The sequence below is a fragment of the Dendropsophus ebraccatus genome, chromosome 5, assembly GCF_027789765.1.
Source record: "Dendropsophus ebraccatus isolate aDenEbr1 chromosome 5, aDenEbr1.pat, whole genome shotgun sequence".
Lineage (NCBI taxonomy): Eukaryota > Metazoa > Chordata > Amphibia > Anura > Hylidae > Dendropsophus > Dendropsophus ebraccatus.
Window position 1 is genome coordinate 24,780,053 of NC_091458.1, and position 27,187 is coordinate 24,807,239.

Below are 27,187 nucleotides of genomic sequence, written 5' to 3' on the forward strand. Positions count from 1 at the left end.
CACCAAGCTGCTTGCCTATTGTCCTGTAGCCCATCACAGCTTTGTGCAGGTCTACAATTTTATCCCTGTGTCCTTAGACCGCTCTTTGGTCTTGGGCATGTTGGAGAGGTTGGAGTGTGATTGATTGGATGCGTGGACAGGTATTTTTATACAGGTAATGAGGTCAAACAGGTGCAATTAATACAGATAATGAGGGCAGAGTAGGAGGAGCTTCTTATAGAGAAATTAACAGGTCTGTGAGAGCCAGAATTCTTGCTGGTTGATCAGTAATCAAATTGTTTACCTATTTTTCATTGGAGTACCCCTTTAAGGTGTCCACAAGATGTAACAAACCTCAAGAATCTATTCCAACTACAGTCAATGGTTCAGCCTGGTGGTTGTGGTGTTATTATGAGGAGGGGGATTTGGATGTCATTGAATGAAATCATTGGGAGGATGAAATCCACATTGTCTTGTTTGCATAGCTGCAATCTGTTACAATGTGTCAGTGCAGGTAGGTGCTCTCGGCATTATGTTTAGAGGACTCGATAGATTTCAAGTGCATTGGAATATGAGGCTCAGAGCATGAATCTACATCTGTCTAATCTGAAGTGCACGGCCATCTTTAAGACTTTATTCACACGTCATGGTATTTTTTTTTTAGAACAAACATAAAATAGCTGTAGAAGTTTGCATGTAGTGACAGTGTGTATGTGCTGGTGGGCTACATGAGAACCCTCGGTGCCCCCTACTGGATCTGTTAGAATGATGTAGTGCCAGGTCCACTTTAAGAGAATGTTAGCTAACCCAGTACAATAAGCTCCTGATAATGCAACACAAAAGGAATTCAAACAAAATCTGGTGTAAACGGTTTAGCGAACAAAAGACACAAACAAAGCTCTGCGCGTCTTTACCGCTCCTTTATTGTATTTGTACAGGACACAACATTCGCTTTAAGCTGCTAATTGGATTTTCCACTGTTTTTGCCTGAAAGGGAGTCATGTGCAATGGTATCGGCACCGCTGCAGATCCAATGTACTGTATGCACCAGAGATAGAGGTAGGACAGGTTTATATCTATAATCATTGTGAACACTCTCATCATTGTAAGGAACAACTACTACTGCACAATGCGCAGTCACTATCATGTATCCTGGGAGCGTCCAGGCAGATCATATCAAACCATAAGTCTGGATCCGGGGATGTATCTTGACTCGCACCACACGTTGGTCTCTCCGCAGTTGGACGTGCGTCTCTTGCACTGAAAGCAGCGGCGATACTTCTCAAACTGATCTAGAAGGAGCTCGCTGCCGGCCCTGGGAGAAAGAGAAGAACATGAAACATCAATGAGAGGCAGAGGTGTAACCTGAAGTCATTTATGCACTATGCATTTATGACCTGTTTATCGTTTGTTCCTGGCTTTGGCTTCAAAAATCTGTCAGATAAATCTCTGTTTAAACGCACCATCAGGCTATGTTCACACAATGTATTTTTAATGACAAGAAGGGCCGTTCTTGTTATAAAATAATGCACTGCATTCAATTGGCCGTTAGTCACACATCACTAGTCAATTGTCAATTATTTGCGGCCGCTAGTGTACCAACAACAGCCTTTGTTTTCGCCCTGTGCACACAATGTATGGCCGTCTAATTGGATGGCAGGCACACCAGACTTACTTTATGTGGAGTTCCTCTTTGTGCTCTTTCTGTCGCTTTATTTCTGTGCTCCTGGTCCAGTCCTCCTGTAACACCTTCTGTAATCTGTGAATCTTCTCAAACTGCGCCACTCGATCTGACAACAACCTGCAGGAAATACAAAGAACATCTCAAACTCTGTCTCTTACTGGACATGATGTATACACAGGTAGTGCTGCCTCCTTGTCTCCTGCTACACATGATGTATACACAGGTAGTACTGCCTCCTTGTCTCCTGTTATATATGATGTATCCACAGGTAGTGTTGCCTCCTTGTCTTCTGCTATATATGATGTATACACAGGTAGTGCTGCCTCCTTGTTTTCTGCTATGATGTATACACAGGTAGTGCTGCCTCCTTGTCTTCTGCTATATATGATGTAAACACAGGTAGTGCTTCCTCCTTGTCTTCTGCTATATATAATGTATACAAAGGTAGTGCTGCCTCCTTGTCTCCTATTATAAGTGATGTATACACGGGTAGTGCTGCCTCCTTGTCTCCTGCTATACATGATGTATACAAAGACAGTGCTGCCTCCTTGTCTCCTGCTATACATTATATACACACAGGTAGCGCTGCCTCCTTGTCTTCTGCTATATATGATGTATACACAGGTAGTGCTGCCTCCTCGTCTCCTGCTATATATGATGTATACAAAGACAGTGCTGCCTCCTTGTCTCCTGCTATACATTATATACACACAGGTAGCGCTGCCTCCTTGTATTTCTAGATAAATGATGAAAGTACAGCTAAAGGTGAATCCCTGTCCCTCGTGGCAGATGTAACAACAGATAGTACTACATCCTTGTATGTAAGTACAGACAGTACTGTCTTCCTGTCTATTCCTGTACATACTGCCTATTAGAGATGAGCGAACCGGGTTCGGATTCGAGTCCATCCGAACCCGTACATACGGCATTTGATTGGCGGTGGCTGCTGAACTTGGATAAAGCTCTAAGGCTATGTGGAAAACATGGATATAGTCATTGGCTGTATCCATGTTTTCCAGACAACCTTAGAGCTTTATCCAACTTCAGCAGCCCCAGCTAATCAAATACCAAACATTCGGGTTCGGATAGACCCGATTCCGGTTCGCTCATCTCTACTGCCTATCTCCACTGTATATGATGTAGGTACATATACCCTGGGATGTGTGCCCCTGTATACAAGTTAGACATAGATCAGCTGCTCATCACTAATGTGGGGGAGACAACCCTTATGTCGATACCTACACAAAGAAGTGGTTAAATCATTCTACAATGAATGTCTAGAGCAGAATTACAAAGATCTGTGTGTGCTACACATACTGTTAACCCTTGATTACCCATGTGACATACAGTTCTTTGGACCGCTGTAACATGTCCGCTTCCTTCCTCTGCTGCACCAGGTCGTTCAGTATGGCCAGACGTTTGTGTTCTGCTGTGGCCTGTAGCTGATGCTTGGCCACCTCCTGGGCCCGCCTCTTCCTCTCTGCCAGTTTTTCATTGGTCATATCATTCCGGCCAAAAACTGGCTCTGTGTCCTCCACCGCAGGCGGCAGAGCAAAACTGGGCTTAATTTTCACCTACATCAATTGTGAGTGAAAATAATTGACAATTTGTATTTTATAACTGCAGTGAACATGTCAGGACCTAGAAACATCAGGATCGGCAATATGGGAGCGGTGCAAGACCTTTTGCACTGGGGAGAAGAACAGGTGGAGCCTTTCTAACAGCTTTAAGGGCCCTATTACACGGGACGATTATCGTGCAAATTATCGTTAACTGTTCTGTTTAAAGGCAAACAACGATCAAACGAGAAATTGTTCATTGTTAGTTTGGTGCTAATCGTTTGCTGTAATTCCGCTTTCTTTCAATAATCGCTCAGTGTAATTTCACATCGTTACTTCATTTGCTGGGATCAGATGGAGTGAACTATCGTAGTAATGATTGTAACTAACAACTATTGTTCCGTGTAATATGGGGAACAATTTTAGGTTAAGGATAAACTATCTTGTTTCCAATTGTTTATCGATTATTGTTAAAAATCACTTTGTCTAATAGGACCCTAAGTATGGATGAAAAGACATGGCTCCTTTCTTCCAGAAATAGCACCATCCCAGTTAATGGTGCTGCAGCAAATGACTGCCTTTAGGGTGCGTTCACACCTACAGGATCTGCAGCAGATTTGATGGTGCAGATTTGATGCTGTGTTCAGTTATTTAAATGAAATCTGCTGCGGATCTGCTGCAATACGCTGCGGATTCGGTAAGTGTGAACGTACCCTGAAAATGTAAAATCCTCAACCATAAGAGATGTGCCAATAGAGATGAGCGAACCTGGAGCATGCTCGAGTCGATCCGAACACGAACTTTCGGGATTTGATTAGCGGTGGCTGCTGAAGTTGGATAAAGCCCTAAGGCTATGTGGAAATCATGGATATGGTCATTGGCTGTATCCATGTTTTCCAGACAACCTTAGAGCTTTATCCAAGTTCTGCAGCCCCAGCTAATCAAATACCGAACGTTCGGGTTCGGATCGACTCGAACCCGAACCCGGTTTGCTCATCTCTAGCTGCCAACAATGATGGAAGCAATGAGCTGCACAATATCAGAGCCATATAATAGGCTCCTTAAAGGGAATCTCTCTGCACCTGAACCGTACCCGAGGAGCTGACAGTGTGTATTAAGTGACAGCTCACTATTTAGTAGGTTACCTTTGGCTTAGGTTATCTATGGCAAATGTAACCTACTAACTAGTGAACTGCCACTTAATGCACACTGTCAGCAGCCCCAATGCCTACATAGGTAAGACTTACAAAGTACAATTTTGGGCCATAGACGTAACGCTTGTAGTGATTACTTATATGGCTGGAAACCGTACTAGGGGCCATATAGGTGCATAGTTATAGCTGAGGGGCAATTTCTTATGGATTGGTTCCCTTTAAAGTGTACCTGTCACTTCAAAAAACTTTTGTCATTTTAAAGGGACAGTGGGGGACTGGGTGTTTAGACCAGCACCAATCTCTATAATAAGTGGGGCAAAAGCGTGCGGTCAAGCAATTCTAGCAGCTGTGAGTAGCAATCAGCAATGAGACCCCAACTGATTAAAATTATTGATGTGACTCTATGACAACCCTAAACATGACAACATTCAGTATAGCGATGTACCTGGGTGTCCAGAGCATTTTTGTAGGCCTGAAGCTGTTCATTTTTCTCTCTCAAATATTTAGCCCTCTGAGCGGCCAACCTAGAAGGCAAAACACATAGATCAATGACCGGACGGCAGGTTCTCATGTGACTGCAATGTAACAATAAAGATGAGGAGTCACCTACAGAAAGGTTAAAGTGTAACTATCAATTGATAAAAAAATTTTAACAAGTGGGAAATTTTGATAGATGAGGATCCGGGAACTGGTGACTGCTCTGTCGCTTTGTTTCTAATCAGCTCAGCTCAAGTGGTATACAGACTGTCTGCATCTGTATATACTGCATCTGTAGCAGAGCTAACTGGGCACTATGATGTCATGATGTGATGTTATATAAGGCCACGTACGTTACGTAATAATCATAATAATTACTATGGAACTTACGTAGTGGTACCTTCTAAGGAATCCCGTAAGGAGTGTATACACATAGTATACACTCCAGCCGGGATCCCAAGCGGCGGCGTAAGAAATCGACTTGTAAGTTTTCTGAAAACCCTGTCAGTGCATACAATGGAGCGCGTGGCTCCAGCCGCATGCTCCATTGTGTGCAGCATGGAATTCGGATGCGGGCGTATCCGAATTCTGCATCAGTGAAGATCATCCGGAAGGTACTGCAGTACCGGCAGGGATGATCTCAGACACCGGCTGTTCAGTGACCTGGCCGGGTTACGGAATGTCTGGTGTCTTACCACGTGTGAACATAGCCTAAATCTACACCAAACCACCTGCATCACCAGAGACTTATCGCTTAGTATACATGTGTCAAACTCAGGCCTTCCAGCTGTTACAAAGCTACAATTCCCATCATGCATCCAATAAGACAAAGCCTCTGCACTACTAGCAATAGCTCTCCTTCACAATCTGTAGTTAGTGTGTAATGGTCCTTTTACACGGAACAATTGATCGTTTGAATTTGCACGATAACTATCGAATTCGAACGATAATCGTACATGTAAACGCAGCGAACAATCAAACGACGAGCAAAAAATCATTCATTTTGATCTTTCAACATGTTCTCAAATCATCGTTGATTTCCCCTATGTGTGAGATAGGATTAAGCGATCGCAAAACGAATATCCCGTACGATGTATTGTTCCGTCTAAACGACGATCGTTATAAAAAAAAAAATCTTTCATTCAAAATCGTGTGATCGGGCGAATTATCGCTCGGTGTAAAAGTACCATAAGTTAGAGGAGGAAACTGTACTGTGCAAATCCCTTGGTGGTGCTCAACATATGTACAGTCTCTCATAATCACAACTTGTAGAAAGAACTGAGGCACTCACCGGAGATAATAGCAAACAAGCAGAAAAACTTTATTCGTGCACGCGAAGCAATCGTCGCCTGTTGATCCGCATCCCATCTACCAGACACGGAATAAAGTTTTTCTACTTGTTTGCAATTATCCCCGGTAAGTGCCACAATTCTTTCTATATGTTGCGACACTTCCCATCATACCTGGACAGCCAAAGCTAAAGCCTGTAACAGCTGGAGGGCCTGAGTGTGACATCCCTGGAGCCGCTCTGCTCTACTGTGCATCAATGAGAAGTAGTGATTGAGAAGAGACCAAATAGAGCTTACTCTTCTGCGAGCTGAACTTGTTCCAGTCTGGCCAGTAAGTCCTGATCCTGCTTCTCCTTCACTTCTTTGCCTCTTCTGTCTGCCATCTGCCTAGTCAGTGACTGGTAGTATTCCTCGTGTTTTAGCAACGCTGGAGGGGTGAGCGGCCTTTTCTGGAAAATGTAGGATCTCTGCAAGAAGGAAATTTTATACATTAAAAATGAGCCCAGTCATCCCTCCCCTGTACCGGCTGTGTACGGGAGCTTTTCTGCATCTTATCGCCCCTCTCACTAATCACACCCTGGTACTGTTATTTCTCTATCTGTACAACCTGCAGGAATCCCTAAAGTGATACAGGAACTTCATCACCCCTCTATCCCAGTCATCACTACCCCACCCCAGTCTACTGTATAAGCTAAGCATGGAGGGGTCCCGCCTATCTGACATGTATAATGTATCCTGTAGGCATATCATAAATGTACCTGATAGGAAACCCCTTTAAAATTTTGATCTATAAAGAGACAGGCTGTCCCATTTGTACATGTAATAGCTATAACTGCAGTATAAGATGTCTACTATTAGAGGCTCTCACATAGAACTCAGTGCTTCTAGCGTTCCGTCCATTCCTGATGGCCTCCGCCACACCTCTGTTGTACGCTGCGTCTTTCTCTCTCTGTTCTCGATTCACCTGATTATGCAACTGTGGAAAAAAAAGAAAGAAAGAAAAGAAATACATGTATATAAATAATACTAATCTAAATAGAGACTTGAGTACTGATGTACTGATCCTGAGTTACATCTTGTATTATACTCCAGAGCTGCACTCACTATTCTGCTGGTGGAGTCACTGTGTACATACATTACATTACTTATCCTGTACTGATCCTGAGTCACATCCTGTATTATACTCCAGAGCTGCACTCACTATTCTGCTGGTGGAGTCACTGTGTACATACATTACATTACTTATCCTGTACTGATCCTGAGTCACATCCTGTATTATACTCCAGAGCTGCACTCACTATTCTGCTGGTGGAGTCACTGTGTACATACATTACATTACTTATCCTGTACTGATCCTGAGTCACATCCTGTATTATACTCCAGAGCTGCACTCACTATTCTGCTGGTGGAGTCACTGTGTACATACATTACATTACTTATCCTGTACTGATCCTGAGTTACATCCTGTATTATACCCCAGAGCTGCACTCACTATTCTGCTGGTGGAGTCACTGTGTACATACATTACATTACTTATCCTGTATTATACCCCAGAGCTGCACTCACTATTCTGCTGGTGGGGTCACTGTGTACATACACTCACCGGCCACTTTATTAGGCACACCATGCTAGTAACGGGTTGGACCCCCTTTTGCCTTCAGAACTGCCTCAATTCTTGGTGGCATAGATACAACAAGGTGCTGGAAGCTTCCTCAGAGATTTTGGTCCATATTGACATGATGGCATCACACAGTTGCCGCAGATTTGTCGGCTGCACATCCATGATGCCAATCTCCCGTTCCACCACATCCCAAAGATGCTCTATTGGATTGAGATCTGGTGACTGTGGAGGCCATTGGAGTACAGTGAACTCATTGTCATGTTCAAGAAACCAGTCTGAGATGATTCTAGCTTTATGACATGGCGCATTATCCTGCTGAAAGTAGCCATCAGATGTTGGGTCCATTGTGGTCATAAAGGGATGGACATGGTCAGCAACAATACTCAGGTAGGCTGTGGCGTTGCAACGATGCTCAATTGGTACCAAGGGGCCCAAAGAGTGCCAAGAAAATATTCCCCACACCATGACACCACCACCACCAGCCTGAACCGTTGATACAAGGCAGGATGGATCCATGCTTTCATGTTGTTGACGCCAAATTCTGACCCTACCATCCGAATGTCGCAGCAGAAATCGAGACTCATCAGACCAGGCAACGTTTTTCCAATCTTCTACTGTCCAATTTCGATGAGCTTGTGCAAATTGTAGCCTCAGTTTCCTGTTCTTAGCTGAAAGGAGTGGCACCCGGTGTGGTCTTCTGCTGCTGTAGCCCATCTGCCTCAAAGTTGGCCGTACTGTGCGTTCAGAGATGCTCTTCTGCCTACCTTGGTTGTAACGGTTGGCTATTTGAGTCACTGTTGCCTTTCTATCAGCTCGAACCAGTCTGCCCATTCTCCTCTGACCTCTGGCATCAACAAGGCATTTCCGCCCACAGAACTGCCGCTCACTGGATGGTTTTTCTTTTTCGGACCATTCTCTGTAAACCCTAGAGATGGTTGTGCGTGAAAATCCCAGTAGATCAGCAGTTTCTGAAATACTCAGACCAGCCCTTCTGGCACCAACAACCATGCGACGTTCAAAGGCCCTCAAATCACCTTTCTACATGATTAAAATGCACTGAGTTGCCGGCATGTAATTGGCTGATTAGAAATTAAGTGGTAACGTGCAGTTGGACAGGTGTACCTAATAAAGTGGCGGGTGATTGTACATTACATTACTTATCCTGTACTGATCCTGAGTTACATCCTGTATTATACATTATAACCATAATGGCACAGACACTACCTGGGACTTGAGTATGGCCTCCTGGTCCCTCATGTGCTGGTACTGCTGTAGGACTCTCTCCTCCTCCTTCTCCCTCATCTTCCTCTCCTCTGTATAGTACACCGGGTTGTTTTTCTGGGCACGCTGTAGGCACAGGTAGCACAGCTCCTACATAGAAATATAGATAGTAATGGGATGGTCCATAACATGAGACCCATAATGCACAGGGAGAAGTGGTGCAGTGAGCTCCCCTAGTGGCCTAGTGGTGTCATGGAGGTGTGCAGTGAGCTCCCCCTAGTGGTGTCATGGAGATGTGCAGTGAGCTCCCCTAGTGGCCTAGTGGTGTCATGGAGGTGTGCAGTGAGCTCCCCCTAGTGGTGTCATGGAGATGTGCAGTGAGCTCCCCCTAGTGGTGTCCTGGAGATGTGCAGTGAGCTCCCCCTAGTGGTGTCCTGGAGATGTGCAGTGAGCTCCCCCTAGTGGTGTCCTGGAGATGTGCAGTGAGCTCCCCCTAGTGGTGTCCTGGAGATGTGCAGTGAGCTCCCCCTAGTGGTGTCATGGAGGTGAGCAGTGAGCTCCCCTAGTGCTGTAGTGGAGATGTGCAGTGAGCTCACCCTAGTGGTGTCCTGGAGATGTGCAGTGAGCTCCCCCTAGTGATGTAATGGAGATGTGCAGTGAGCTCCCCCTAGTGGTGTCCTGGAGATGTGCAGTGAGCTCCCCCTAGTGATGTCATGAAGATATGCAGTGAGCTCCCCCTAGTGATGTAATAGAGATGTGCAGTGAGCTCCCCCTAGTGGTGTCCTGGAGATGTGCAGTGAGCTCCCCCTAGTGGTGTCATGGAGGTGTGCAGTGAGCTCCCCCTAGTGGTGTCATGGAGATGTGCAGTGAGCTCCCCCTAGTGCTGTAGTGGAGATGTGCAGTGAGCTCCCCCTAGTGGTGTCATAGAGATGTGCAGTAAAGCAAGGGATTTCAAACTTTGTATGTAAAATTGAATAAAATTATATTTTTTTTATTTTTTTACTGCCCAGTGCCCACGAATGCTGCAAAAATATGTTAAACATAAGAATTAAGATTTAAACAACAGCTCATTATTCCCTTAAGCATCCCTGCAATTTTACCTGTTTCTGCTGTCAATCAATGTAAATCTATACATATATGCACATTTTTATTGACAGGTCCATTCTTTGGGTGGACGGCAGAATCTGCCTGACCATAGAATAGAGTCTATGGGATGGGTGGAGAGTGAAGCGGGAGCGTGCAGGGATGAGCAGCAGAATCCGCGGCAAGTTATCTGCAAGAATTCCTCAGTGTGGACATACCCTAACCTAGAAGCCTCTTGGCTGCTAAGAATAAGGATTTTACCAAGAAGCTTTTCTTGGAAATGGAGAAATATCGCCATCTAGTGGTGAAATATCCCAATGACAATAATCAGGCACACTGATCGCTAGTATTCTGACCATGGAGGAATAAAGCAGCTCAGATCTGCATATTCACCAAGATCTGAATACCAAATCACATGACATTTAAGCCCCGTTCTTGAACCATACTCAAATGTCCAAAAAAAGGGTCAGAAACTCCCCCCATTAATGCAAATTAGCAGAAAGCACATGCTTACTGTGACCTAGTTCCCAAGGCAAAGCTAAGAAAACTAGAACTCTAGGTATGGGTCATCTAGTTCTACTTCATAACATAAACCCAACAGGATTACCTGTTAGATCCCGAGCTGGTGTGTGCAGTGTTATCTACAATGAAGCCCCATGGCAGGGAAGGGATTTTCTTACATTCATACATTAACAGGCGGAGGGTGTTATTAGGTATATAATCTATTATATACTGAACGATGATCATGTTTTATCTGTACTACTAAGAACTTGACATGAGATTATGTCCACAGTCTTGGTGTTCTGACCCCGACAGAGAGGAGAGAAGCCTACGGCTGAATGCTTTACTCCCAGACTCGCTGTAATCTCTATCTCACTTCTCACTTCCATCTCCTTCAACAAGAAGCCAGGGAGGGGGAGCACTAAGCCACGCGCCTCTCTCGGCTTTCTTGTTATCAATGTGGGTCTGATCAATCAGACCTTGACCGCTCAATATTTTGACACGTTATGCATTGTTTTTTTAAAGTGACGGTACCTGCCCTGCTCTGCAATGGTCCAGACATGCGGGAGCTGTTCTTATTTGTAGCACATTGCTCTGGCTGACTTCAGGATCCGCTCTTGGAATATTCATAGAAGCCGATAATCCTGATCTGGAGAAAACAGTAAATTCACTGGAAGTTCAGAGACTTATGTTCACTGCGTACCAGATGCGACCTGCAATGTAACCTGAATGCAGTCATTGTGACTCCCCCTTTTACCCCAAATGATCTCCCAAATATTATTCAGATGTTATCACTTCTCGTCTCGGTATATCTGTCGGTTTAACTATAGTAGTCACAGGCCTAACTCACATACAGGACTGAGAGTCATCCCTTAATGTAGTAGACTCCCCTGTGCATCACTACTGTCTGATTCTGACCTGTCCAAATGTTTTCTTGTTATCTTCCATACACACATTCGAATGACTTTCTGCAACCAAATAAGTTGCCTGCATTCAGTGTACTGAGGGTATTGTATCCAACCCAAACCTGGTTTCCATTTCACAAGGTGAACAAAACCCCCACCCCCGTAAACCTCCGGCTGTATCAGTCCTCCCCTCCCCAGATATCGTCTCTCTATTCGCTTTTCAACATCTCACCGACAGCTGATACTTTTGAATAAAACTCACTGCATCCTCTGAAACATTTAAAACCATTAAGGGAACATTTTGTCACCACAATGAATTGTTAATGAACCTCAGGAAAATGAGGACATGACCCGGCACTTAATATGCCCCTGGATCTGAGGCCAGAAAGAAATACAGACAATGCAAGACAATAACTAGACTTCCCTTCACCGGGGAGAGATTCACTTTACTAACCTAGTCTTGCATGTAAATATCCTAGACAACCAGGATATGCTTGTTAGTAATGTCCCCAGCATCCTGCACATCAGGTATTTACTCTACCAAACCTTGTATACACCCACTTACATAAGACTTCAGCCTGGCAAACTAAGGTGAAGATATATCTTACACCTAGTCCTATAATCCTGTCTCCTATGTACAAGAATATAACTACTATAATACTGCCTCTATATACAAGAATATAACTACTATAATACTGCTCCTATATACAAGAATATAACTACTATAATACTGCCTCTATATACAAGAATATAACTACTATAATACTGCTCCTATATGCAATATAACTACTATAATACTGCCCCTATATACAAGAATATAACTACTATAATACTGCTCCTATATACAAGAATATAACTACTATAATACTGCTCCTACAGTATATACAAGAATATAACTACTATAATACTGCCTCCTATACACAAGAATATAATAACTACTATAATACTGCTCCTATACACACGAATATAACTACTATAATGCTGCTCCTATATACAGGAATATAACTACTATAATACTGCTCCAATATACAAGAATATAACTAATATAATACTGCTCCTATATACAGGAATATAACTACTATAATACTGCTCCCTATATACAAGAATATAACTACTATAATACTGCTCCTATGTACAAGAATATAACTACTATAATACTGCCTCCTATATACAAGAATATAACTTCTATAATACTACTCCTATATACAAGAATATAACTACTATAATACTGCTCCTATATACAAGAATATAACTACTATAATGCTGCTCCTATATACAGGAATATAACTACTATAATACTGCTCCAATATACAAGAATATAACTAATATAATACTGCTCCTATATACAGGAATATAACTACTATAATACTGCTCCCTATATACAAGAATATAACTACTATAATACTGCTCCTATGTACAAGAATATAACTACTATAATACTGCTCCTATAAACGAGAATATAACTACTATAATCTGCTCCTATATACAAGAATATAACTACTATAATACTGCTCCTATATACAATATAACGACTATAATTACTGCTCCTATATACAAGAATATAACTACTATAATGGTTCAGGGAAGAAAAAGAGCGCTGCACCTCACACCTACTGTATGGCTGATACTAGTGCCTCTCGGCTGCATAAAAAACATCAGAATTCTGTATGTGAATTGATCAAGCCACACTGCCCCATGTACCGCGTGCAGGTATCTGATACACATGGGTCCCTACACTAAGTCCACACTGTGCCGGTCAGTGACCACCACCCCCGCAGGCGCGCACAGTAAGGGAAGGGAGGCCATGGAACGGCCCTGCAACCCCCATGTCACAGGACCAGACCCAAAAATGTGCTTGTGCTGTTTGGGGGCAGCTTCCTCCGCCGGTAGTGCTGGCTGGGTTCTGGTGTGCCATTTTTGGGTCTGGTCCTGTGGCATGGGGGTTGCAGGGCCGTTCCATGGCCTCCCTTCCCTTACTGTGCGCGCCTGCGGGGGTGGTGGTCACTGACCGGCACAGTGTGGACTTAGTGTAGGGACCCAAGTGTATCAGATACCTGCACGGGGTACATGGGGCAGTGTGTCTTGATCAATTCACATACAGAATTCTGATGTTTTTTTATGCAGCCGAGAGGCACTAGTATCAGCCATAGGTGTGAGGTGCAGCACTCTTTTTCTTCCCTGAACCATATTTTGTTTCCCTCTTTTCTCTGTGTTTTGCACTCCTCCTGGAAGACCCACATGACTGCAATTAGCAAGAGACACCTGAGTGCATGTGCTTTAATCCCTCCTGTTTGTCCCATTCTATCTGCAGTAGCAATGGTGAGCGCAATACCTTATCCAGACTTGTGCTGTTTGGGGCGGCTTCCTCCGCCGGTGGTGCTGGCTGGGAGTTATTTGGGGGGGCATTTTTGGGTCTGGTCCTGTGGCATGGGGGTTGCAGGGCCGTTCCATGGCCCCCCTTCCCTGCTCATGCACGCCTGCGGGGGTGTTGCCACTGACCGACACAGTTTGGACTTAGTGTAGGGACCCATGGGGCAGTGTGGCTTGATCAATTCACACACAAAATTCTGATGTTTTTTATGCAGCCGAGAGGCACTAGTGTCAGCCATAGGTGTGAGGTGCAGCACTCTTTTTCTTCCCTGAACCATAGCTACTATAATACTGTCCCCTATATACAAGAATAAAACTACTATAATACTGCTCCTATATACAAGAATATAACTACTATAATTGGCGTGGTGAGAGATCCGGCCGGCACTAACTGCAAAGTACACCCAATGTAGGAAGACCCGGGACAGGAGTCTAAAGCACACAAACTGTATCCGAACCGTGGGGCCGCGGTGCAGAGGCAAAATAAAGCAGGATTTATAGACAAGGGTCAAGAAACAGAGTCTCGCACTCACCGGACTGTAGCTGCAAGTGGTTTATTTCCGATACATCAGAGTAGGCTAGGCGGGGAGAGGGGAGATGGCAGAGCAGGTGTGTTCAGCAGGAGCAACAAAATGTTTCACGCCTACAGAGGCGCTTCGTCGGGCTAGGAATGTTCCTAGCCCGACGAAGCGCCTCTGTAGGCGTGAAACATTTTGTTGCTCCTGCTGAACACACCTGCTCTGCCATCTCCCCTCTCCCCGCCTAGCCTACTCTGATGTATCGGAAATAAACCACTTGCAGCTACAGTCCGGTGAGTGCGAGACTCTGTTTCTTGACCCTTGTCTATAACTACTATAATACTGCTCCTATATACAAGAATATAACTACTATAATACTGCCCCTATATACAAGAATATAACTACTATAATACTGCCTCCTATATACAAGGATATAACTACTATAATACTGCTCCTATATACAAGCATATAACTACTATAATACTGCCCCTATGTACAAGCATATAACTACTATAATACTGCCCCTATATACAGGAATATAACTACTATAATACTGCTTCTATATACAAGAATATAACTACTATAATACTGCCCCCTATATACAAGAATATAACTACTATAATACTGCCCCTATATACAAGAATATAACTGCTATAATACTGCCCCCTATATACAAGAATATAACTACTATAATACTGCTCCTATATACAAGAATATAACTACTATAATACTGCCCCTATATACAGGAATATAACTACTATAATACTGCTCCTATATACAGGAATATAACTACTATAATACTGTTCCTATATACAAGAATATAACTACTATAATACTGCCCCCTATATAGAAGAATATAAATACTATAATACTGCCCCTAAGAATAAAATACTACTACTACAACGCTGCATCTCAATAAAGAAAGGAGCTGTCTAATATAAAGTCCCCATAGCTGGTGCCATTCAGTGCGAGTGACAGATCTGCAATAGGTTTTATAGCCAATTCAGTGACCTCATTCTTTGGCAGCAGATGTCACATATATATTGCTATGACAGTGTGCGGTATAGCTTCTGGTTGCCTCTTTTCCTACTCACCTTTCCAGAGGAGTTTTTGGCCTTGGGATCCTGTCCAGGTCTTCGCTCAGGCTGATGCTAGTCACTCTGGCGGGCACAATATATTGTCTGCTCAGCAAACGTTTACTTGCAGAGTTTTCTGTAAAAAGGATGAATGTGATATTATTAATGTCCCACAATCCAGTCCATATATCTTACACACATATAGGCAGATATAGGGGTGTGGCGGTATTATATTTAAAGTAAAAGAGTGGAGGATAAATTTATAGGAAACGAAGTTACTATAACTATGATACAGGACTTTTTAACAGGTGTTAAAGAATAATGATTACTCACCTTCCCTGTGCTAACAGTGCCCAGGTCTCTGCTGATCAGCACTTACTGATCCCCTGGGGACATGCAGGAAATGCTCACTCATTGGCTGCAGCAGTGACCTACAAAATGGCTGAGTCTGCAATTCCTGGGTGTCAGGATGGGATCAGGAAGCGCTGATCAGTGGAGACCTAGGCATCATCCTAATGACAGTGTCAGGGGACAGGGCAGGTGAGTATCCTTATTTCTTCTAATATCATAAAGAAGGAAATTAGCGGCACTCACCACTTGGTAGCAATTCCATCATTCCTCAATTGAAAAAAAACTAAATGTTTTCATTGCAGGTGAGACGCCAGTACACGCCAAACTGCGTTATGTTTTCCAATAAAGGAACGATGGAATTGCTACAAAGTGGTGAGTGCCGCTAGTTTCCTTCTATATGATATTATGAACTGAGAGACTGTATACTAATAGCTGAGCTCCCCACATAGATGAATACCTATTCCATCTGCCTGCAAGGATTTACTCCTTACATATTGGAACAGAGTGTGCCCCTTTGGAGGTAACTCCTGCTGTGCCGGTGCTGTTTCTAACTATTGCTTATTTATTCTAATGACAGAAAACTCTTTAAATATAAAGGTAGCAACAAAAGTAAGCTCCGTACTGTAAAACAGGTGTATGACTTGTAAAACGACAGGAGTTCACCATCACTAGACTCGTCTCCTACCTCTTCTGCTGGTGACTGGCTCCTCTTTGTCTCTCTCCTCTTCTCCATCCGATTGTTGGTTGACCTTTGGCTCCTCCACGTTCCCCGTCTCTTCATGTTCCTCGGCAATCATCTCCATTCCTGTTGCTTTGTCCATTCCTTTTGTGTCAATTCTAATGTGAGGCAGTATAAGAAAGAGGCAGCGCTCATTTACTTATCCCTTTCCTTCCATTCTGTTGGGTCATGTGATCTCATGGTGACCCCCGGGAGAATACATGTGTTTATGTGCTCTCAATGAGGTGACCATCACAGCCAGAACTTCCTATATATTCACATACACTGTTCCACACCAGCTCTCCACAGGCTGGACACTTCCATCACCGTTCCTGATGATCGCAATGGTCATGTCACATAGAAATAATACATTTGATGATTGTTCAGTCTTTTAGCTCATTTAAAGATACTAGAGATGAGAAATATTGTATTGTCCTCTCAGCAGGCACAGCTTTCCATGTGATTCTGTGATGCATCATGGGATTGAGAGGATTCATTATGCAATTTTAAAGCCAAGATGGTGGTTGATCAGAGGTTACAAGACTCAGATGCTGTAAGTATGGATGAAAGAGATGACACCGCAGGAATGGTGGTGGTGAATGTGCATTATATAGGCAAAAGAAAAATGCAGCAGTTAAAGTGTCAAGCCCTTTCCATATGGCCTGTAGCACATCTGAACGTCTTAGTGCTGGATGCTGCTAAATGTTTGTTTTGTTTTTGTTTCAAAAAGTTATAGAGATTTGTAAATGATTTCTATTTAAAAATTTCAAGTCTTCCAGTAGTTATCAGCTGCTGTATGCCCTGAAGTAAGATGTGTATTCTTTCCAGTCTGACACACTGCTCTCTGCTGCCACCTCTGTCCATGCCAGGAACTGTCCAGAGCAGGAGAGGTTTTCTATGAGGATTTGCTACTGCTCTGGACGGTTCCTGACATGGACAGAGGTGGCAGCAGAGAGCACTGTGTCAGACTGGAGAGAATACACCACTTCCTGCAGGACATACAGCAGCTGATAAGTACTGGAAAACTGGAGATTTTTAAATAGAAGTAAATGATAAATCTGTATCACTTTCTGACACCAGATGATTTGAAAGAAAAAGATTTTCTTTGGAGTACCCCTTCAAGCTTAAGACCTTCCCCATGAAACAACAGAAGCTGACAAAAAGCGCCGCTCTTGGTTGGACTTGATCGTTCATGTATAACATGGTCAACCATTCCTGAAAATGGCGGCTTGTAATTTTGCATTTTCCCTTCAATGTTTAGGTCAAGGCCATATACAGTCAGCGGGAAAGAGAGAGTGCCAAGAGCAGCAAGAAGAAGTTACCCACATCATGAGAAGACCCTGCTCCCTGGAGAAGACAGATACGTTCTCTTATTCTGGACATAATACAAGAAGACACAATGGAGAAGGGAAGGCTCGGAAGAGATGAAGTGAAAAGGGAAGAACGACCATCAAGCAGATGGATGGAGACAATGACAGTAAGCTAGACCACACCATCGAGAGCATGGAGACGTCTTATATAGCGTCTCCTGTCTGTATAATTACCTTGGGAATAGAAGAGCGCTGCACGATCGAGGGCGCAGTATATGGTCTTCCCCTGAGGACATGACAGAATCCGCTGTCCCCGGCCTCTAAGAAAGAAGCAGATCGGAACATTCAGTGGCTTCTCAAAGACACAAGTCATCTCACACACTCCATTCCCCTTAAGGGTGCGTTCACACGTACAGGATCTGCAGCAGATTTGAAGCTGCAGATTCAAAGCAAAGCAAAGCTGGACCATCAAATCTGCTGCGGATCTGCTGCAGATTTAAATCTGCGCCATCAAATATGCTGCAGATCTGCTGCAGATCCTGTACGTGTGAACGCACCCTAAAGGGGCTATCCTGGCAATAATATAAAAAATACATACCCTCTTCCCTCTGTTTTATAGATAACCCTTTAAAATTTCTTTTGGGTGCGTTCACACCTACAGGATCCGCAGCAGATCCACAGCAGATTTGATGCTGTGTTCAGTTATTTAAATGAAATCTGCTGCGGATCAGCTGCGGATCCGGTAAGTGTGAACGTACCCTTAATCTCCTAAGGGTAAGTTAGAGGAAAGTTCTTCTTCAAGGATCGGTCTCAAAGACAAGTTCTTGACTTCCTATACATGGAAAGACTTCCTTTCTTCTTTAGCCAATCACTGCACAACACATCACATACTCCTCTCTGCTATTCCATGACATAGTACTAGTGAAAACACTGTCACTGTGATGGGCTGATGACATACACAATACAATAAATGGTGAGTGGGAGAAGGGGTTACTAATGCACTGGATTGGTGCAGAAGAGAAATATACAGCAGTGGCACAGCAGGTAAAGGGTTACATTAAGCACCCAACTGCATTGGAACAAGAGGGAAGTCTTGATTTACCTTGTATAGACAGTGCAGTCCCTTTGATCTGTCTTGTTGAGTCTGTTACTAGAGACAGATTCCCCTAACAACAGAATGACAGACCTAGTAACCAAGACTATAGTTGTTTTGGGGGGTAAGGAGTCATTTTTGGTAAATGAATTGATTTACAGAAATGTTAGGAATCACGTGGGCTGTCAGATGGAGGGAAGTTGGAAGGACTGCGACTATTTAGGTCCTGCAGTAATTTGTTGTGTCTGATCACAAACCTGAAAGAAAAAACTCTGCCTCCATATGAAATTAGAAGCACCTAGATTTTACTGAGCACGAGATTCCAGCTATATACAAATATAGGGCAGTGATATAGTCATGGGCTGGATCACTAAGGCCAAGTCTAGACTTTGAGTTGCGACACCACTAGAGATGACGGAACCTTGAGAACACCTGGATGCGTGCAGCATTTGATTACTTGTGGCTGAAGAATATGGATGCCTGGAAAACATGGATCCAGCCCTGGGCCATAGGCCGTATCCACACTGCTCCCTCCTCAGTTTCACACACAATGCCATTCACTTACATTACACAGGGATTTCACTACAGCTCCTGTTCCGTCCATACTATTCACAAACTCCTTATAAAACTTCATCTTGACTTTCAGGTCCCGGATGAGGAGAGTCCCGATGCCTTTGAAGGTGAACTCCACATTTTGTTTGGTAGCGATTGATCGTGAGAAAGCGCTGAGGGTCTCCCTGACACAGGCCTCGATGGTGTCTCTGTTATACGGGCAGGCAAAGGACAGGGCGATGAAACTGAGAGGGACGATTGGGATGTCGCCTGAAAGCAGAGGAGAGGAGAATGCAGGAAGTGACGCCAGTCCTTGGGGGGGGGGGGACATTGCTGAAAGGTATAAAGCTGTATCTCTAATATGTCAGCCGATCACCCATCTGTGCAGCCTGTGGCTAATGGCTGTTTAGGACACATCGGCCGTATCCTGCGCTCCAATGAAGCTCTATGGTTACTAAGGCAATAGCCATGTAGATATCTGGGTGACAGAGGGGTAATGCTTAAAGGGATTATCCAGACTTAGAAAAACATGGCCGCTCTTTTCTAGAAACAACACCACCCTTATCCTCAGCTTGGGTTTTGCAGCTCATTTCCTTTTAAGTGAATAGAGATTAATTGTAATACCACACACAACCAGAGGACAGGGGTGGCGCTGTCTTTGCAAGAAAGTAGCTGTGCATGTTCTAATCCTTGGTAACACCTTTAAGTATTACTTATGGAGTATAATACAGGATGTAACTCGGCATCAGTACAGGATAAGTAATGTAATGTATGTACACAGTGACCCCACAAGCAGAATAGTGAGTGCAGCTCTGGAGTATAATACAGGATGTAACTCAGGATCAGTACAGGATAAGTAATGTAATGTATGTACACAGTGACCCCACCAGCAGAATAGTGAGTGCAGCTCTGGAGTATAATACAGGATGTAACTCAGGATAAGTAATGTAATGTATGTACACAGTGACCCCACAAGCAGAATAGTGAGTGCAGCTCTGTAGTATAATACAGCATGTAACTCAGGATAAGTAATGTAGTGCATGCACACGTCTTATGCAGAATATACTTTATTATACAATACATTATATATGTAACATGGTGACCATAGCAATAAGATAATTTACTAAATCTGACGTTACTCACCTGTTGTGAATACTTTGTTGAACTTTAACCCATGAAGCTGAGCGAGTTTTTCTGACAGCAGGAACACTGGCCGTTGTATGATGATGAACTTGTTGTTGCCGACATCTAATTTTTGTCTTGATAGAGTAAATGTCCCCAGTCCCGGAACCTGTACCCCCTAAAGCAAAAAACAACAGTCCATGTGGTCCAGCTGAGTATTTACTGTCATTGTCTGCTATTGTTATTATGCCAGTGTATCTGCTGTATGACCAAAGCTCCAGGGCCTCCAGGGAATTACATAGTAACATGGGCTCCATACAACAACATGAGCTGTTAGAAGGTAGTGTGCTGCTCATGGGCTCTGGGGCACAATAAATGTTATATGCCAACCCTTTAGGGTTAAAGGAGTACTCCGACGAAAATCTTTATCTTTCAGATCAACTGGTTTCAGAAGGTTATACAGATTTGTAATTTACTTCTATTTAAAAGTCTCCAGTCTTCCAGTACTAATCAGCTGCTGCATGTCCGCACAAAGTGGTGTATTCTATCCAGTCTGGCACAGTGCTCTTTGCAGCCACCTCTGTCCATGTCAGGAACTGTCCAGAGCAGGAGCAAATCCCCATAGAAAACCTCTCCTGCTCTGGACAGTTCCTGACATGGACAGGGGTGGCACCAGAGAGCACCGCGTCATACTGCAAAGCATACACCACTTCCTGCAGGGCATACAGCAGCTGATAAGTAATGGGAAACTGGAGAGTTTTAAATAGAAGTAATTTACAAATCTATATAACTTTCCGACACCAGTTGATTTAAAAGAAAAAGATTTTGGCCAGAGTACCCCTTTAACTGGTGGTGTTCAATGAGGTAACTAATAGCAACGAGTGACATATAATAGAGATAGTGTAAGAATCCCCATCACTTTACCTTCTGCAGAGACATCTGGTGCTCCACGAACTCAGAGACGGAAGCCCATATAGCGCTAACATCTACAAGAGAAACCCATTGTAAATACCATACATTACGGAGACCTTTATCATATAAAGAAAGAAAAAAAGTTCTGCACAGTTCACACATAACTGCTTTCCCCCAGAGACAGCGCCACTCTTGTCTGCAGTTTGTGTGTGGTATTGCCGCTTCATTCCACTGAAGTAAATTAGGCCGCGTAATAATACCGCACAACATCCAAAGGACAGGAAAGGTGCTGTTTCTGTTTTTCTAATTTTGCATACCCCTTTAAAGGGGTACTCCAGCGGGGGGGGGGGGGGCGGGTCCCGCATCGCGGCGCTCCGGTGCCCGTTTCCCGGTCGCTTCCTGGTGTCTGACACGGGCCCGAGACGTGACGTCTCAGGTCCGCCTAGCCAGTCAGTGACGGAGGTGGGATCCGTTTCAAATCCGCTCAGATCCCGCCTCTGTCACTGACTGGCTGAGCGGACCTGAGACACCAGGAAGCGACCGGGGACCGGAGCGCTGCCATGCGGGACCCGCCCCTAGAACCGGGGAGGTGAGTGGATGTCTTTTCCCTCAGCCACCTCCTCCCCGGTCCCAGCAAAAAAGTGCCCCCCAGCTGGAGTACCCCTTTAAGGTGAGGGGGATATGGCATTTATGGCTTATGCCCTGGATCATTGATATCTGATCACCACATCCACTTATCCATTTCACGTACACAAAACAGAGGAGGAAGCAAACAGCACCGTACATTGCGTAGTGGCCGAACCGGGTTACTGCACCTTAGCTCCTATTAAAGTAAGCAAGAGCAACGCTGCAGTAACACAATACGGAGACTACATTATATTATTATGGCCACTTTCTTCCAGAAACAGCACCACTCTTGTTCTCGATTTGGGTGTGGGTCTCGCAACTTAGTTTACTTGAAGTGAATGGAGCTGAAATGTATTCCCACACACGGCCTGGGGACAGGGGTGGCGCTGTTTCCTTAAATCCCGGATAACCTGTTAACACCCTAATCCAAGGGTAGGGAACCTTGGCTCTCCAGCTGTTGCAAAACTACACCTCCTATCATGCCTGGACAGCCAAAGCTAACGCTTTGGCTGTCCAGGCATGATGAGAGTTGTAGTTTTGCAACAGCTGGAGAGCCAAGGTTCCTTACCCCTGAGCTAATCTCTTAAACCCTTTGCTCCCTTATTCACTACATAGCTAGGTATATTAGCCATTAAGGAAGCTGGTTATAACATCACCCATACAGGTAAGTATAGTAGAAGAGCAGGAACTACTAGTGACACCAGGGATCACGGTATCGGACGGGAGGGTGCGATAACCCCCCGCTAGACAGCAGCAGATAATGGACTACATTAGCGGCTATTACATTTCTCTCCATTCAGTCCTTTTCCTATACGCTGCAGATTTATTACCTGGTAACACAATATAGTCCTCTGCGGAACAATGCTCACAGTGACACGACTCGGCAGCTTTATAGTCTGACACTTTCCTTCACAAGGGATTAGCTAAGGATCAGAAGAGGCACGAAAAGAGCAAACGTCCTAGGGGGGGATGTAGAGTCTGAAGGGAACGCTGCTGAAAAGTGCAGAGCGGATACACATAGAACGAGCCAGGAGAAGCGCTCAGCTAGGTGCTTCTCTCCTCGGCTCGCTGCTGTCCCCTACTGGGTACAGATTAAATAGTCTATAGGGTCTATAGGGCCTGTCTCTTACAGTGAGATGAGGAGGGAGACGCTCGGCTAAGAGTTTCTCCCAGTTCAGTCTCCTTTTTTCATGGATGAGGCTTTACAGTATCTGTTCATATCATATTCGTAACATTTTGTTTTTCTCAATTTAAAGGGATACTGCGGTAAAGCGTTTTTTTTCTTTAAAATCAACAGGTGTCTGAAAGTTATATAGATTTGTAATTCACTTCTCCTCTTTTCTAGTACTTATCAGCTGCTGTATGTCCTGCAGGAAGCGATGTATTCTTTCCAGTCTGTCACAGTGCTCTCTGTTGCCCATGACAGGAGCTGCCCAGAGCAGCAGCAAATACATAAGGAAAACCTGTATTGCTTTGGACAGTTCCTGACATAGACAGAGGCGGCAGCAGAGAGCACTGTGTCAGACTGGAAAGAATACACCACTTCCTGCAGGGCATACATCAGCTGATAAGTACTGGAAGACTTGAGATTTTTACATAGAAATAAATTACAAACCTCTATAACTTTCAGACATCAATTGAGTTCCCCTTTCGCTGGAGTTCCCCTTTCGCTGGAGTTCCCCTTTAATGTTGGGAAAGAAACTGCAACCCCCCTCAATAAACGCCATGACACTTCCTTTTGTTTCCTGTCTGCAGCCACTCCTGATCTTGTGGAAACACATGCAGAGTGCGCAGAATTATCATGGCGCATATGTAAGCCTTTGCGGTTATGTCGGTCCGGGCTGCACCTCGCACCATTATTACAGCTGAGCAAACACCGGGATTAACAGCTCAGACCTTGTAACCATTGCAGGAGGGTAACTACATGGGTGACTACCACCTGCTTTGTGCTCCTTGCAGGTCACAGATGGACAGCTCCTATGGCCATCAATAACTGATCCCCAATAGCAGGAACTCTGCTGCCCCCTCAGGATCTCTGCAGATATTACACATCACAAGGAGGGAAGAGAATCCAGCAAGAACATTATGGGACTGTTACTTATACGGCTCCTTGTGTTATACAGAGGACTCTATATTCCCCTCTATATTTCTCCTTACCGTCCTCTGTGAGCTTCGGGAGCGTCTGAAAGCCACTTCTCCCCGTGTCCTGCAGGAAATCCAACATTGTCTAGACCTACAAGACATGAGGAGAAAGTCTATAAAGACAATAGGGGATGGATGGATGGATGGTAGATAGATAATAGATAGGAGATAGATAGAAAGATAGGACATAGAAGATAGAAAGATAGATAGTAGATAGAGAGATGATAGATAGATAGGAGATAGATAGGAGATAGATAGATAGGAGATAGATAGATAGATAGATAGATAGATAGATAGATAGATAGGAGATAGATAGATAGATAGATAGATAGATAGATAGATAGATAGATAGGAGATAGATAGATAGATAGATAGATAGATAGTAGATAGATGATAGATAGATAGATAGATAGATAGGAGATAGATAGATAGATAGATAGATAGGAGATAGATAGATAGATAGATAGATAGGAGATAGATAGATAGATAGATAGATAGATAGATAGATAGATAGGAAACAGATGAAAGATAAATAATAGATAGGGGATAGATTACAAATTAGATTATTAGTAGCTGGTTATACATTCAGAGACTGACGTTATGATCATATATATATATATATATATATATATATATATACACTCACAGTGGCCGTCTTTGGCACAAAGCACCCCAAACGATCGCTTGGGGCCCCCAACATCCAGGGGGCCCCCACGCCCCGCTCTTGTGCTCAAGACCGCTGGACAGGGCCGCTGCCCCGCTTGCTGCTGCCATCTGAACTGTAACTATGAGCACTCGTAATGAGCGCTCATAGTTACATGCAGCAGCACTGACAGGGCGGGAGACATTGGCTCCCTTCCTGTCAGTCACTCTTGTGGCCGCAGGAAGGGTTTTCCTTGCGGTCACAAGTGGCAGCTCTGTCCTTGTGGTGCCGGCGCCCCAGTGACATCACTGGAGCATCGGCGCCAGGACAAGGGGAGTGTGGCCTCTTGTGATCGCAGGGAAAACCCTTCCTGCGGCCACAAGAGTGAAGAGAAGAGGAGACGCCCGGACCCAGGTGAGTATAAGTGTTTGTTTTATTGTGTTATATACTATATGGGAGGGGGAGCACACAGGGGTCTGTTTAACTGGGGGAGCGCACATCGGGGGTCTATATAAATGGGTGGAGCACACAGAGGGGTCTATATATAACTGGGGGAGCACACAGGGGGGCTATAGACTACTGGGGCTTCACAGAGGGGTCTATATACTACTGGGGGAAGCACACAGGGGGTCTATATACTACTTGGGGCAGCAGAATGGGGTCTATATACAACTTGGAGAGCACACAGGAGGTCTATATCCAAGTGGGGGAGCACACGGGGGGCTATATACTACTGGGGGAGCACACAGGGGGTCTATATACTACTGGTGGGGCACACATGGGGTCTATATACTACTGGGGGAACATACAGGGGGTCTATATACTACTGGTGAGGCACACAGGTGGTCTATATACTGCTGGGGGCAGCACACAGGGGGTCTATATATAACTGGGGGAGCACACAGGGGTCTGTATACTACTGGGGCAGCACACAGGGGGTCTATATACTGCTGGGGGCAGCACACAGGGGGTCTATATATAACTGGGGGAGCACACAGGAGTCTGTATAATACTTGTGGGGCACACAGGGGGTCTATATACTACTGGGGGAACCACACAGAGGGTTTATATACAGCTGGAGGAGCACACAGGAGGTCTATATCCAAGTGGGGGAGCACACAGGAGGTCTATATCCAAGTGGGGGAGCACACAGGGGGGCTATATACTAGTGGGGGAGCACACAGGGGGTATATACAACTGGGGGCAGCACACAGTGGGTATATACGACTGGGGGCAGCACACAGGGGGTATATACAACTGGGGGCAGCACACAGTGGGTATATACGACTGGGGGCAGCACACAGGGGGTCTATATACAACTGGGGCAGCACACAAGTGGTCTATATACTTCTGGGGGAGCACACGGGGGGCTATATATAACTGGGGGAACACACAGGGGTCTATATACTACTGGGGGAAGCACACAAGGGGTATATACTACTGGGGGGCAGGACACAAGGGGTATATACTACTGGGGACAACACACAGCGGTCTATTGTTGTGGAGCGCATGTTGAGGGGGGGGGGGGCCCAGACATAACTTCGCTTGGGGCCCCAGAAATGCCAAGACCGCCCCTGTATACACATACACTAGTGAGTATATACGCTGTGATACGGCTGTCACGGAGGAGATGATATCCACTGCCTGTGTTCCCAATAAGAACACAACGCTGTAATGTATATGATCCCCGCTCCGGTGGTCTCCTTTCACTATACTATATATAATACCAGTATGTGTGCGGCCATGATCATGTGACCTCTGCATGTCAATCATCATCATTCAATGGAGCCGTCATGACAGGTTTGTGCTACTTAAAGGGACAGTGATGGGGTCACTGATACACACATCACTATGACAGGACATCACCACAGCTTTGTAAGTGCAAGCCCAGTGTATTGGGGCAAAGTAGTCACCCTGGCAGCCCCACACAGCATTCAGTGCAGCACTACAGTTAGAGGGATGCTCCACAGTCATAGAGCTTTCCCGCTATAGAATAACTCTGGGCCCCCATCCCGCAGTCCCTTCTCCCTCCGGGCTCTTCCCCCAGAGCTCTCACCTTGTCTCCCGGGACCCGGGTTCCTCAGAGCCGTCTCTAGGACGCGCAGGGCGGACCCGGCTGTTGCTAGGAGTGACGTCATCCGCGCGCCCCAGAGCAAACCACGTCCCAGTGTACGAAGCGGGGACGCGCTATGTAGTGTGTGCTAGTGCGCATGTGCGAAAGAGTTACTTCTCGCCAGAAGCATTGTTATATCTGGATGTATAGAAACGGGGTGTACAGTG

General features: G+C 44.7%; 1 protein-coding gene across 1 annotated transcript; it reads right to left on the reverse strand.

The window, feature by feature from the left end:
* Window positions 1-880: 880 nt before the first annotated feature.
* CCDC81 (coiled-coil domain containing 81) lies at window positions 881-27,067 on the reverse strand. Its single transcript, XM_069972000.1, has 16 exons — window positions 26,964-27,067; window positions 24,280-24,355; window positions 21,508-21,569; window positions 20,605-20,761; window positions 19,475-19,731; window positions 18,051-18,136; window positions 16,474-16,625; window positions 15,456-15,573; window positions 11,103-11,217; window positions 8,988-9,134; window positions 7,011-7,118; window positions 6,440-6,609; window positions 4,822-4,900; window positions 3,011-3,237; window positions 1,655-1,780; window positions 881-1,294 (listed from the first exon to the last, which is right to left on the reverse strand). The coding sequence occupies exons 2-16, from the start codon at window positions 24,344-24,346 to the stop codon at window positions 1,156-1,158; spliced, it is 2,010 nt and encodes a 669-aa protein (XP_069828101.1). The 5' UTR covers window positions 24,347-24,355; window positions 26,964-27,067; the 3' UTR covers window positions 881-1,155.
* Between the last annotated feature and the right edge of the window lie 120 nt (window positions 27,068-27,187).

Excerpts from the sequence above, each read along its gene's own strand:
- CCDC81 (XM_069972000.1), bottom strand. The coding sequence starts at position 24,346 with ATGTTGGATTTCCTGCAGGACACGGGGAGAAGTGGCTTTCAGACGCTC. Across the intron at positions 6,610-7,010 it reads CTAGAAGCACTGAGTTCTAT|AGATCCTACATTTTCCAGAA; the intron begins GTGAGAGCCTCT and ends TCCTTCTTGCAG. Across the intron at positions 1,781-3,010 it reads TTACAGCGGTCCAAAGAACT|GTTGTTGTCAGATCGAGTGG; the intron begins GTATGTCACATG and ends TATTTCCTGCAG.